Consider the following 15,000-nt stretch of genomic DNA (forward strand, 5'->3'; position numbering starts at 1 on the left):
ACATATTTAACCAGGTATCATCCTCAATAAATCAGAAAATCTTTGAAAGTAAACCTTTCAATTCCCTTTGGTTTCTTAAAATCTGCTCAATCTCTGTCACTCCCAACCCCAACTCATCAGTATTTAATAAGGTTTGGATATAGCTTCATAAACGAAATGAGCTTGGGGAGATTTCTTGTAACAGTCAAGATGGGATAAGATTTGATAACATCATGTAAAAAAGTGAATCCTGGTGGAGATCCCATATGTCTTAGCTGAACACAGATGTGAGCACAGGAGGCAGCAGAACAGAACGAGGAACTCTGGGATTCCAAGGTGCTGACTGTCCTCATGCCAAACCAAAAGTATGTTGTATTCTACAAATGTTTCACATTCATATGGTATATCCCTAGATTTATTTATGAATGGTAAAAATTATAATTGTCTTGGTTTACAAGAATTATGCTTAAGTATAATTAGTCTTCCCTGGGCATAAAATTAATCTTCTCTAACCATATTCTTAATTTCAGAAACCTGTAATACAACTCCAGCTTGGGTACCTCTGCAATGCCTTTATCTCTTGGTTAAATTTAAGTCTGGGATTTTTATTGTGCCAAATAAATTTAGAAGAGACACTTATTTAAATCTTACAAAACGTCTAATGCAAATAGCAAGGAAGTATTTGAAACAAGTACAACAGTCTGGGTTGTGTGTTCATTTTAATCACACTTCGCCTGCCAGAAAAGGAGGGAGGCAGCTAACACCAGATTTGCAAATCTTGTTTTATCTTCTTAACCCAAGGGACATCATTTGCATGAAAAAGATCATGAAAGAGATGAAGTTATAGGAGTGGTGAGATATTTGAAACCAGCTACAACTGAGATGGGGATATAGAGGCTTCTGAGGGTATGTTACGAAGAACAGCCAAAGACTTGGATAGATATAACTTGTAATTAAATACTTTACTACACTCTGAGATGCTTTGTAGTGTGGCAATGATTGCAGTTTCAGAAATGGACATATATAACAATACATCATCTCTTATAGACATTCTGTGTTCTTAACTCCTGATGCTTATACCTGAAAAGTCTGTATGATGACATAGACTGTGATTGAGGTTTGATAACTAAAGAAAAGAATGAAACTGCTAGAACCTTGTTAGGTTCTTCACTTGAAATAAAGGGTTTGGATAAAGGACCATTTGTATTCTAGTTACCTGGAGTTTAGTGTATACGAATTTAATTAGGTTTGTAAACGTAGAAGCCAAGTTAAACTTCCACTGCAACAAGAAATTCCACTGCATCCTATCAAACACTTTTCTGGTGTCTAGTGACACCAGGAGGTATAGGGATTTATTAGTTGCACAAGTGGCATATATTCTCTGAACAGCATCCTCTTTTAATCAGTCCTGTTTGGTCAGATTTAATTCTAGTAGTTAATATATTTTCTCATTTGCATGTCAATATTTGATCTAATAATTTACAGTCAGACTGTAGAAGAATGATGGGTCTGTGAGAAGCACATTCCTGATTAACTTTGTTGGGTTTTTTAATTAATAGTGAGGGTTTTAATATTTCAGGTATTGAATTGCCATTCCACACGTCTACAAGAGCTGGGTATAGGATCAGTCAGAAATCCTTCAGGTCCTGCTGATTTGTCTGATAGGGATGATTTAAGGGAGATCCATACCTCTTCCTAAATCTCTTCCCACAGCAACTCTGACTTTGCATCCCAAATGCATGGCCAAACATTTCAAAACTGAACAGATCGGTGATTCCTAAAAAAGGTACAAACATAGCAAGAATGTACAAAAACAAACAAAAAGAAGTCATCAAAGCCTCTTTAGATGCAAATACATAGTACAACTGAACCATTTGTTCAATGATAAGTCAGATATTTAACTAAGAAAACGGAAGCAGAGCTGATCTATGTGCCTTATTCAAATTAGCATGTATTGTTTTTTAAAAATTGTCTTTACATAATTTAAAGTCATTACTCAAGAGGGCACAGTTCTCCCCAGTTCTCCAACATACAAGACAATTTGGAACTGACTGTAAAAAAAGATTTACGTGAAAAATCTGAATCCCAGTCCCTGAAATCTTCCAGTATGCTTTCTCAGAAAGACTGTATAAATTGGTTTATGCCAATCATTTCCGAGCCTTTGCTTTGGTGAGGAGAAAAGGTGCCACTTCATGTAGAGGCCCCGAAATAATTTAAGGTTGGTTAGGGACTCTGGCAGTGAGCAGAATTATCATTGTCTCGTTAAGATCTCTTTTAAGTAATCCTTGTAGAACCATAGCTCCAGTTCCATGTCCTTTATACCCCATGGTGTCTCCACTGCCCTGAGGAAAGCTAGCTTGTCTGCAAAGTGAAGAAGTGAGGACAAGCAGAGGCCTCGTGGTCTACGTGGGGACAGGAGCCGGAGAACTACGAGCTCGTTCAATTTCTAAGCGTGATTCTTGTGTCAGGTTTAGCCAGATTGGTAAAATTATTTCCAGAAATTGGATAAGTGGTTTCAGAGCCTTCTGCTTTCTCAGGTAAACCAATAATCTGATTTTTCTTGCAGCCAAGATTCTTCAAGTCATCAATCTTGACTCAGAGTTTTGCAATGGTGGTGGAAAGTGAAGATAGCATCACCTCTTGGCTGTTAGCAATATCTTCCATCATTGAAATATGACTCTCAGCTTTCATTAAATGACTCATTTGCCGCCCCTGCTTTCTGGTAGATTGTTAAAAGTACCTTTCAACGTGGAAACAGAGCCACATACGTCATCCAGTCAGTAATCAGACCTGTCCGAGGGTGAGTTTACCTCAGCACGACTAGTCTTGGGTCTCAGCTAAAATGGCATCAACTGGAAGCCTGCCATCAGCCTGCACCGCTTCACCGTGTTCTGGGTCCTTTTTAGAAGTGCCACACTGCGGTCGTGAAGTGGAGAAAATTGGAAATTCTTGGGGTTCTTTCTCCTTACTCATGTATTGGCACCCAGCAGAGCAGCAAAAAATATGAAAAAAAATAGATTTATAAGTAAGAAAAATGAGTTTTTTGGGGCAAAAGCGAAGCTTCAAGCTAGTCAACCATACTGCTTGGGGTCATGTGACCACTCCCATGTGGCATTTATTTCAAAAGGTAGACGCAGCAGACCAAGATACTAGGATAGAATGAGCTTTTGTTTTTTCTGCGATGTTAAATCACACTTCAGTGGGCACCAATCCCAGATTAAACTATGTGCTATATTTGTTTTGGTTTATAAGATGGAAGAGCAAACTGACAACAGCTGAGTTTAGCTCACCACTTAGTCTGAGCTGGTGGCTAATTTGCCTTCTGCAGTCTTTGCTTATGTAATGATAATGTCTTACTTTATCTTATACGGTGGAGTTGAAAGAAAATCACAGTGTTAGCAGACCTAGTGCTAGCTTCAGTTACATTACCTAATGACAGTGGTTGTTGCTGAGCTCACGTTGGGCAACTCAATACACTTTGCAAATGTGCATTGTGCTACTTTGCTGTCAAAACAATAATTCTGGTGTTGGCTGGTGGTAGAACAGTTAGAATATCACTGCCCTTCCACATATCCAGTAACAACAAAACATGTGGCTTCTGGTTCTTCAAAAAGTAGCTGGAAATGTCAGGATACATGATAGGTAGCAAGGAAGAGCAAATCTCAACTCATAGAAATCTATTTCATTTTGGAAGAATGAACACCAACTGATCCAAACATCCCGTTGGTATTGTTCATGTATTTTTATTTGGCTGCTGGCCTATCTCTGGCACGTAAGCATTGTTGCTGATGTGTTCGTAAGTGTATGTTTGGTGTGTGCTATCTTAAATGCCCTGACCGTGCCATCTCATCTTAGAGGTCTCTCTTCATGACCTTGACTGTCTTGCTCAAGACCATATCTTAGTCCAGAACATTCATTTACATCAAAAACCCATTATGAGTCTCGGTGTAAACATCACATGAGTCCAGGTACTGCATTGTCTATAGTGCTCGGTTTCATATAACGGAAATCTACCCTTCATTATCTCCATTCTGTGCTTCTCTTAAATGACTCTTTTGCTTCCAACCATCCATTTCACACACACACACCCCCCCGCCCCCGGCTTCAACTAAGCCGCAGAGTATGCAGAAAAAAATCAATGTGCTATGTTAGACACTGAGCCAAAGCTCTGTAAGATGAAGTACAGGAGTAGACACACACAGACACGCACCCGCGAACCCGCACACACTCACACGTACACACACGTGCACCCACACATATGCAAGCCCCCCACTGCCCACGAGAACTTGAACCCCTCGAGTATTGGTGGTTATTTGGAACGGCCTTGTTCGTGTACAAAGGTTCTCACAGTGTCGCTAATGCTGCATGCGGATCACCTCTGCTCTACACCATAATCTTCTACAGGTCAACACAGACATTTCAATGATTACATCAGCGGTAAAATAACTAATTCAGTTCTACTAGCTAATGGCTTCTCTGCACTTTTCAAAATTGAGCTATGATAGTACTCTCCTTTAATTTGGCTTCTGAAACATGCCGCTGTCTTTATCCTGAAAACCCAGCCCAGCAGACCGTAACCAGTAGAGGGAAATGTGTAAAATATGTCTCTTACACGAAGGCCACTTTGATAGCCTCTCCTTTCATCTCCACAAGCATGTCGCTCCTGCCCTGTCGTACAGCCAAAATGTCCCACGGCAACACCTGGTGCCACAGAGAGTGTGGCCCTGCCAGCCTGGGGCGACCTGCGGTAGCCTGCGGGTCAGAGCCAGGCCACGGGATTCCTCAGAGAGTGGGCCAAGAAGTGACCAGGCCTGCGTGGCCCAGCCAGCCAAAGCAATTAGCTTAGCAGACAAGTTTCCCTTAGCATAGTCACTGGACCACGGCCAGGCCCTCAGCAGCAGTGCCGCTCTTACCCCTCTGCTGCCACCTGCTGCTGTAGAGGCCTGCACTACCTACTGCATCCTCAGGCTCACCTAACAGATCTATCTGACCAGGGTGCACACTCGTCGGGTTTGGCCTTGTCTGTTGGTGTCTGCCTCTTAGCAAGTGCGGCAGAATAAATGGTTCAGGTTTTTTTCAGATGAGCTAATCAGTCTAATTCTGAATGTGCGCTCTGTGTGCTCTCTCTAACAGGAAACTTCAAAGGACTGTGTAAACAGATAGACCACTTCCCAGAAGATGCAGATTACGAAGCAGATGCCTCTGAATACTTTTTACGTGAGTGCCCCTCCTGTTGCTTTAAGATGGTGGGATGAACCAAGTAGAGGAGTTCTTGTTAATCTCTGCTGAGTTCTTCTTAATCTCTTTTAATCATTTTCAATCAAAATGTCATGTGTATATCAGGCATGTTGTCCACTAAGTAAATGCCTGACCTGATTTGTTTCGGGGTTTTATAACAAAAAAAACAACAATTGTGTGTGTGTTTATTTTAAAGTGACCTGCCTACTTTATGTTGATGTTGGTTGCGATATGGAGATTGTGCCCAGGTTTATGTCCACAAAACTGAGGTCCAACAGTAAAGCAATCCAGACGCCTTCAGCATTTCCAGACTGACTCTCCATGTACATACAGCCCTGTCAGATAACATGTCCTGCTGTGATCGGATGGGCCAGGATGCTTTGAAAACAAAAATGTAACCTTGACTTTGCTTTCCATGGAAAATTAGCTAAAAACAGTAATGAAGTTTTATTCTTAGATCATAGAAGAATGCACGCTAAACAAAGATGTCAGACAGTTAATACTAATACAGATGTAAATGTCCAGAGGATCTCAGCAAATAAATTGCACTGCTGTACTGAACTGCTCTACCGAATCAGGTGATTTAAGAATCCTTTTCCTTATATTTCTTTCTGTCTTTATTATTTGTATATTGATACAGAAACTGACCTTGAGCTCCATTACAACTGCACTACAAAGGAACTTTGAGATGTATGGCTAAGCGCATGTCTTTTAATACTCAAGAGCGCATTAACCAAAGTTAATTTTTGGATTCTGATTTTAATAGAGTGATATTGTATAAGGTTATTTTTTTCATATCTTTAAGTAAAGCCTTTGAATATTACCTTCACCACAGTTTAGAATGGATAAGCACCACAGCTCTTGTGGTGGTGACCCTAGCTAATGTCAAATTATCATGTGTTTGCTATATGATCATAGGTAAATGATCATGTGTTGGCTATATGATCGTAGGTAAATGACATCCTTCTTATGGACTATCATATAGACAGACGCCTGACTTGGGAGACTAACTGCAAGGTAACTGGCCCCACCTAAGCTATAGAGATAAAAGCCAACATGTCAGGCAGCTGACGTTTTTTGTGACAGCTGTGTCACATTCAGTAGTTTGTAGGAAACTGAACATTTGTTGCCTGTACATTTGACCTCACATGTGAGGGTGGGGTATGTGTTGAGGCAGTGCAGCTTATGCTAACAGCGAAAAATTAAGCTCCACCAATTAGCTTGTGGTTATACCCACCACTGAAGGCCGCTGTGATAACGAGCTCAGCTAATGAGCTCAGCATTAACGATGCCCAAGCACCCAGCCTTGTTGAGATGGTTTGGATCCCTGCTGGACCCTGAGTTCTGGAGGTGATAGGTTGGAGTGGTTGGAGTGTCACTGCAAACCTCAGACGCTTTGTGTGTGTGAGTGAGTGAGTGTATGTCCTTTTATTTCATTGCAATTGGATGAAAAGGCAGCAATGCTCCCAATGGTTCGTGAATTAGGACACACACATCCATAAATATTTCAACCTCTTTCCTATATAGGTCAGTCCTCCCTCTCTCTCTCTCTCTCTCTCTCTCTCTCTCTCTCTCTCTCTCTCTCTCTCTCTCTCTCCTCTCTCCGTCTGTCTCCGTCTCGTCCTCCCAGACTTCTGTACCTTGGCTCTTTGGGAGCCTAACCGTACACTGGCTCAGGGCACTGTGAAATGGTCCAAATGGTCCAAACTGCTTGCTGGGGACTAGCACAGACAAAAGCGGGAGAGAGGCGGAACGGTCGAAGTCTCCTGCAAAACTCGGCCGAAGCAGTGAGGGCTCTCGGGACACTTCCTCCGCGGGGACACTCTGATGATCTCCGCTCTTACGTTTACAGGATTTGGCAGACAATAATGTTATCCAGAATGAGTTACAGAAGAGCTTTGTTGTCTGCTCTTGAATTGAACTTTATTACACTATAAAGTGGCTGAAGGTTATTTTTTTAGGTCACGGCCTAGGAAAAAGCATTCAGGTTATGATGTCACACTGTGCCACTGTACATGCTGTCCTCTAGTTACAAGGTACTGCAATAGGTACTGAAAATTCCCTGTAAGTACAGTACGTACTGAAAATGCCATGTGAGTATAATAGGTACTGAAAATACCCTGTAAATACAATAGATACTGAAAATACCCTGTAAGTACAATAGGTACTGAAAATACCCTGTAAGTACAGTAGATACTGAAAATGGCACATAAGTATAATTGGTACTGAAAATACCCTGTATGTACAATACAAGAATGTTTAGGCGTTGGATTTTTTTAATCAGCCATGAACATTTCACTAAAGGTGTGATGAGATACACCCTTGGGGAGGTGACATCCTGCATTTTCATATAATCTCACAGGTGCGAACGCTGTACGTTAGATTCTTCTGCCTACCCGCTGATTATCCTTCATAAAACAGGTGTGAAGGTGACTTCTGATGCTCTCCCACTGGACTTTTTCCATATCCCTTGACCACTTATATTGCGAAGATTAGTTAAGATGTGCTACTCTAGAAAAATGTGAGAGGAAGTCAGACTCTAGCTTCCACTGAGGGGCCAGGTGGCTTAAACTGTATAGTCTGCCTTGCTCTATACAGCGACTGTGTTGAGTAGAGCTTTTCTTATGGATTTCTTTGTGTTTACTTACATGTTTTAGTAGCTCCTCAGATTATCCCGAGGTGAACCTCGTCTTATTCAGATGTTTATCTGAAGGGGCCGCTGTGCTGATGCACTGAGCACAACATGGGCCACTGCTTCACTGTTCTTCACCTTTAAGCCCCACCCACACACCCCTTTCCCTGCTATGCTGTGGATCTTTGTACTCCACCTGGCCTGTAACGCGCAGAGTTCCACAGTTTGCCCTGGGTGTCCTCTGGCTCACATGTTCCCTGGCTGTGACCCTTTAACCTTTTGGATGCATTTGCCGGCCAATAGCAGGTGTTGGTGTAATTTCCTCTCTAATGCCTCCTTCACACACTCTTCCCACGAGACTGTCATCTCCAGTGTACTAATGTTCTCGGTCATTCTGGATCATGTTACCAGGTCTAGCCCCTGACCTAATCCAGGAGATGGAGCTAATATCTGCCTTTACACCCCAGTCTCTGGCCAGGTTTTAACAAGCCATAAGGAGAGCCTCTTACCGCTTTTGAGAACCTGAATGTGTCACAATTCTCCTGGGTCTTTCTGCTTTTCTGTGCAGCCTCCTCCACTGTTAATCAGCAGTATTAACACCTTGTCATGCCTGCAGCAAAATCTCCCCTGTACCAGCACTGCCCTACAGGAGGAAATAAAATGTGCTCCAGATTGGCTGGCTTCCCATAGCGTGTTTGGCTCTGGTCTTCTTTCCGCTCCCAAATGACAAGCTTCCCGGTACTCCGAGGACATCACAGACATTGCATAGGAGGAGACATGTCCTGCGAGTTTCTGTTGCCCAGGTGATCTTCCGCTCTTCCCCACCCCCCACCTCCGACCTGCATCCCTACCCCTTTTTTTCCTCTTCCCAACTGATCCCACCATCCCTCCTGTTATCCTCTATGTGCCGGATTTCTGCCTGTGCTGTTCCTTGGCTCTCCCTTAGTTTCCACCATCTCCAGTGTGACCCGGTCCAAGCTGTGTTACAGATCCACTGATGAAACCTCCGTGCGGTCCGTTTTACTGCAGTTGCCGCTTTTCGTTCCGTCTGACTGGGGTTGCCGCTCCCGCTGCTCCTTGCAGTCATGCAGGAGCAGCGTTCGTCCCGCCTGTCACCCGACTCCTAGCTCAGCCTTGGAACACATGGCCAGCCTACTAACACTGGTCTCTATCGCTTCCAGCATTGTCATGGTAAAGAGAAGGCTGACCAATCCCCACGTCTGTAAAAGCAGGCCCTGTGCTTTCCCAGCATGCTGTTCCTGTGTCCACCTTGCAGTCAATTGCCTGCTTGACTTCCTTATTAATCAGTGCACTTTGTGATTATAAATGCTGTCCTTGAAGGGCAGAGTCAAACCAGCTCTGGAGGCTACTGTCTCTTTTGAGATTTCTGAATTTTTTTCTCCACCCTTCTGAAATGGATGCTGATGTTCATTCTACATTTCTTCAGGACCAGACTTCTAGAGATATCCAAGTTTCCACTTACCTTCTACAGGAGACCTGTTGTTAGAGTCGTATATCCACAGAAGCTGGAGTAGGTGGCTGACACAACTTTGACTTCATCATTGGTCCTCAGCTTACTGTTTTCCGCACATTTGCTAAGAGATCAGCAAAAAGGTCACTAAGATGGTGCAACTAGCCATGACCTCCTCTCTAATCTCTGCCACCTTGGTGGATAGCTGTGCCCTGTAAACCTCATCTTGAATGCAGTGAAGAAGTCGTTCAGTAGTCCTTGTCCTGAATGCAGTGAAGAAGTCGTTCAGTAGTCCTTGTCTTGAATCCAGTGAAGAAGTCGTTCAGTAGTCCTTGTCTTGAATCCAGTGAAGAAGGCGTTCAGTAGTCCTTGTCTTGAATCCGGTGAAGAAGTTGTTCAGTGGTCCTCATATTTTGCCATATGGAGCTTCCTCAGCATGGGGATGACCAGCTGGTGTGGGATGCAGTCATATGTGTGGTCAAGTCAAGCCATATGACTGACAAATCATATTAAAAAAAAAATCAGGACTGCAATTTATTATGGAGCTATATTCATGCCCTTATTTAGTCATAAAAACATTTGCTTGGCCATGGCAAACAGCCATATGCATTCATGCATAGTCAATTAAGCTGAAGAAAAAAACAAACAAACAAAAACAACTGCATTTAAATGCTCAGAACATTGCAATGACAAGCCTGTTGAGCCGCATGAGAAATAAATGAATCAAATACATATGCAAATTCACAAATGTACAGCTATACATTTCCATATAATTTCAGTCCACGCACAGACGCTGGCATGCAGTTAGGCAGGGAAGTTTCCTGTATCAAGCTGCTTTGGGCTGGAGTCATGGTGACGCAGAGGGCCAGAGGGCTGAAGTTCAAACTAGTTTTTTTAAATCATACTGTGTCAGGGCTGCAAGCTTCTGCCACACCACGGCGACCCAGCCAACACAGAGCCAAAGGAGGGCCAGGCAGATGGCAATGAATGGTGAGAGGGGGAGAGCTTCTCTGGCTGCCCCCCCGGGGCCCCCTTGCTTGGCCCAGCTTTCCCCACCCCAGATACTTACTTCTCCATTGCCCTGGACTCAGCTAACCCAGATTAGGACTTCTAGAAAAGTCCTAATCTAATTTTGCTCTTTATTGTTTATATTGTTGCTATTGTGGTGTCTGTGGTCGACCAGAAGAGGATTGCGCCCCCAAACCCTTTGAGTCTCGGTTCCTCTCAAGGTTTCGTCCTCGTGCTCTAGGGAGTTTTTCCTTGCCACTGTCGCCCTTGGCTTGCTCACTGGGGGCTCATACTCGGACATGTGTAAAGCTGCTTTGTGACAAAGGCTATTGTAAAAAGCGCTATATAAATAAATTTGCCTTTGCCTAGGAAAGAGCGTGAGCGAGAGAGCGAGGGAGAGTGAGTGAGAGAGTGAGAAAGAGTGAGCAATTTGGAGAGAGAGAGAGGGGGGGGGGGGGGAGCGTGAGCGAGAGACCGAGGGAGGGTGAGTGAGAGAGTGAGAAAGAGTGAGCAATTTGGAGAGAGAGAGAGAGAGAGAGAGAGAGAGAGAGAGAGAAAGAAAGAGAGAGAGCATGAGCGAGAGAGAGCAAGTAACACAGCAGAGAGCCAGCAGAGAGCCAGCAAGAGAGCACAAGAGCGAGAATGAGTGAAAAACAGGAGGAAGCGTAACTGGGAGAATGAGTGAAAAACAGGAGGAAGCGTAACTGGGAGAATGAGTGAAAAACAGGAGGAAACGTAACTGGGAGAAGGAGTGAAAAACAGGAGGAAGCGTAACTGGGAGAAGGAGTGAAAAACAGGAGGAAGCGTAACTGGGAGAATGAGTGAAAAACAGGAGGAAACGTAACTGGGAGAAGGAGTGAAAAACAGGAGGAAGCGTAACTGGGAGAAGGAGTGAAAAACAGGAGGAAGCGTAACTGGGAGAAGGAGTGAAAAACAGGAGGAAGCGTAACTGGGAGAAGGAGTGAAAAACAGGAGGAAGCGTAACTGGGAGAAGGAGTGAAAAACAGGAGGAAGCGTAACTGGGAGAAGGAGTGAAAAAAGAAAAAGGTATGGAGAGGGAGACAGAGCCAGAAGGCAAAGGCCAGTGAGGAGGTGTGACGAATGAGCAGCAGTGGAGGGTAACAGGTGGAAATGGTAAAAACGAAAGATTAAGGCTGGACTCCAATCACATTTCAAATGTGTTTTTAATCACACCCTCGTGCCCTCCCTCTTCCTACCTTCTCTTCAGTTTTACAGTGCCACGGTGGTGACTCTGCTTTGTTCTGGATAGCTGCCATACCTAACAGTCACATACATACAGGCACTTTAAATGGTCTTAAAGTTTATGATACATTTTCAAATCTATAGGAGCCAAAATAATGAAAGGTTTGAGGGTATGTTTTGGGTGATACACCTTGGGTAATATGGATACGAATAAAACATATTAGTAGTGTCCAGTAAACAAGTTGATGTTTATCAAGCTGTTTAGTGGACACCACTGATAAAGGTTGTTTGTTATATATCAAAAACGAATGTAAAATACGGCTGAACAGACTGAATGAACAGTAGGGCTGCGTCAGGGTGGAAGGTGTGAGTGTGTGTGTGTGTGTGTGTGTGTGTGTGTGTGTGTATGAGTGTGTGTGTGTGTGTGTGTGTGTGTGTGTGTGTGTGTGTGTGTGTGTGTGTGTGTGTGTATGTGTGTGTGTGTGTGTGTGTGTGTGTGTGTGTGTGTGTGTGTGTACTGAGGAAGGATAGAGGAAGACCTGGGCTTGCTTGGCAGTATACGCTGCTCTTCTCTTCTGCATTACTGTCGGGCACACAGGATTCAACACATGTAACACGCGTGGTGTTTCTCTTTCATGGTCATGACATGTGTGTATTATACCATTGACAGTTTTGTGTTTAAATCGTGGTTGGCAGGTACAAGAGTTTATTAAGTAAACTCATTTGAGCCACAGTGGGCTTCAGCTCTCTGACACTGCACTCTCCAATCAGGCCTCTTAAAAACTGCAGATCAAATTAACACACAGCACTTCACACGTCTCAGCAAGAATACCCTAAAGAGAAGAGTATCCGCAATGGTTTCAGAGAAAGGATTAGCTTTGTGATGGTGCTATCTAGCTTCCTCTCCAAACACAAAAGGCTCGCAGTAACACGCCGAGGTGTGGAAAACAAACCAGAACTTAGAGTCTCTTTTACTGTTTTCCTGTCTCCAGTAACTACAGCAAGACAGGCATGGTGCCATTCCATGTTGTCCTTCGTTACGTGAAAGAATACGAATGCAAAATGCTAAATTTTCCATTCTAAATGGTTCAAAATCCAAAGTAGAAATGGGAGTGCAAGTGGAACAAGCCCCACATTAAACAGACAAAAAAGACCTGGACATGAAGCCACGTGCAAAATCTGCTTAATCTGCTCTAATATGCATTAGAGCTGTAAACATGTCACATGAAAAGATTAAAGACATTTACATAAAAGAAAGTCAATTAAAACACACTTCATTTTTGTTTTGGTGACATCATACTGGGCATAGTCAGAAACCTAACCTAAATGTATAGTACACTAAGACAACAGTTTGCTGTAAGACTTTCATACGTTCTTTTCATTTATTTATTTTTAATTTTTTTGCTAAAATCAGCTCCACAGTATAGTTTCCCCGCAAACAATTTCCCCACCAATTCTTGAGACTGGCCGCCTACCACAGATTGCATATAATCACACGATGTGGGTCAAAGAGCTGCAGGTGATTAAAAGCCTTCATTCGGAATGCCCTGCAACATCATCACGCAAAAGACATGCAAGTTGTGTTGTTTGTATGTTTGTTTTCTTGACAGCTAAGCAACTAGTCAGTTCTGGTGTTTGCTAATATGGCTAGTGAATTACTGAACTGTATCTATATAATGTCGATCCAATATTTTGCACTTAAATTTCTGTTTGATGTTCACTAATGAGCTTGATATAGCCAAGGATAACTATGCAACTAACAGCATAATGTAACTAGGTGAAAGTTAACAAGCTAAATTAATTTTCCAGCTGATTTGTCAACTTTTCTGAACAAGTTATTTCCACAGCATTGACAGATTCAGCAAAATACATAAGTGTGTCTTTTTATCGAGATATTCATTAATATCGAGATATTCCCGTGTTTACTGCTCTTGCAAATCTAGCAGGTTCAACTCACCAGAAAAAAACTAGGATAAAAAAAGACAGTGGCGTAGTACAGCAGTGGTAGAGGTCACAGAGGTCACCCCAATGAAGCCTTTAAACTAATGAATTCTGCTTTGGTGAAACCTTTAAACTGGTGGAGGTCACACTGGTGATGAGAGAACAGAAGTGGTTGCTAGGTTACTGATCAGCCAAAAAAAAAAAAAGGAAAGGAAAGAAAGATTTTAATGTCTGAAGTCACAGGAAGGTGTGAACATTCAAACCACACTTTTAATTAGGGGGAATCTACGGAAAATGCACAGCTCCAAAACAGCCTTCCTAAATCCAGGTAGTGAAGGCTTACACGCCGTGATTAAAGTGCCTGTGGAAACGGATCCTGTGGAGTTGAGTTTATTAAAATTTTATATTGACACTGAGATAAAAGAAGCTTGATGAAAAGCTTTCAAGTATGAAGCATCACTTCTCCTATAGCAAAGATGTGAGCGAAGATGTTTTTGACAAGGGCTTCTGCACTATAGATCACCTTGTGTAACTGCTTAGGTGTACTACAACTAAACGGACAAGTCCCTGTATAGTTAAACACAGCGATGCATCACTGTGTCAACCGACAGGACTCATCACAGGGTGTTTGTTTGCTGTGATGGAGGTGACTGGTTTGGATAATGTCGGATATCCAGGAGTACAGCATTGCCTTTAGATCACAGTATTGTTTATGTCAAGGGAGGGTTCTGTTGGGGTCACGCCGAATGAATTTTCTTGCAGTTTGGCATCAATGGAAGCAGACTGCACAAAACGCATCTGTACAATCTCGGTTAGGGGTGAACCAACTGCAGTCCGGATGTGTTCACACGCACTCCACAGTGAGTGTTAGGGGTGAACCAACTGCAGTCCGGATGTGTTCACACGCACTCCACAGTGAGTGTTAGGGGTGAACCAACTGCAGTCCGGATGTGTTCACACGCACTCCACAGTGAGTGTTAGGGGTGAACCAACTGCAGTCCGGATGTGTTCACACGCACTCCACAGTGAGTGTTAGGGGTGAACCAACTGCAGTCCGGATGTGTTCACACGCACTCCACAGTGAGTGTTAGGGGTGAACCAACTGCAGTCCGGATGTGTTCACACGCACTCCACAGTGAGTGTTAGGGGTGAACCAACTGCAGTCCGGATGTGTTCACACGCACTCCACAGTGAGTGTTAGGGGTGAACCAACTGCAGTCCGGATGTGTTCACACGCACTCCACAGTGAGTGTTAGGGGTGAACCAACTGCAGTCCGGATGTGTTCACACGCACTCCACAGTGAGTGTTAGGGGTGAACCAACTGCAGTCCGGATGTGTTCACACACACTCTACACTGAGTGTTAGGGGTGAACCAACTGCAGTCTAGATGTGTTCACACGTACTCCACACTAAACTGCCATTTTGACAGGGCATCTGCTACACAGCTGTTCCTTCAGGGTACCAATTTTTTTACAATCAGTTTTATGTACTCAGAAGGCAATTGATTGCTACTGACACTGACATTAA

General features: G+C 43.4%; 1 protein-coding gene across 1 annotated transcript in view; it reads left to right on the plus strand.

Moving 5' to 3' along the window:
- Nucleotides 1–15,000, plus strand: part of cacng2a (calcium channel, voltage-dependent, gamma subunit 2a) — a 55,848-nt gene that overhangs the window by 32,502 nt on the left and 8,346 nt on the right. The window contains exon 2 of the mRNA XM_027017844.2: nt 5,113–5,196. Coding sequence (XP_026873645.2) covers nt 5,113–5,196 — 84 coding nt within the window. The remainder of the gene's footprint in view (nt 1–5,112; nt 5,197–15,000) is intronic.

The sequence above is a fragment of the Electrophorus electricus genome, chromosome 1 (assembly GCF_013358815.1).
Source record: "Electrophorus electricus isolate fEleEle1 chromosome 1, fEleEle1.pri, whole genome shotgun sequence".
In the NCBI taxonomy this organism is placed as follows: domain Eukaryota; kingdom Metazoa; phylum Chordata; class Actinopteri; order Gymnotiformes; family Gymnotidae; genus Electrophorus; species Electrophorus electricus.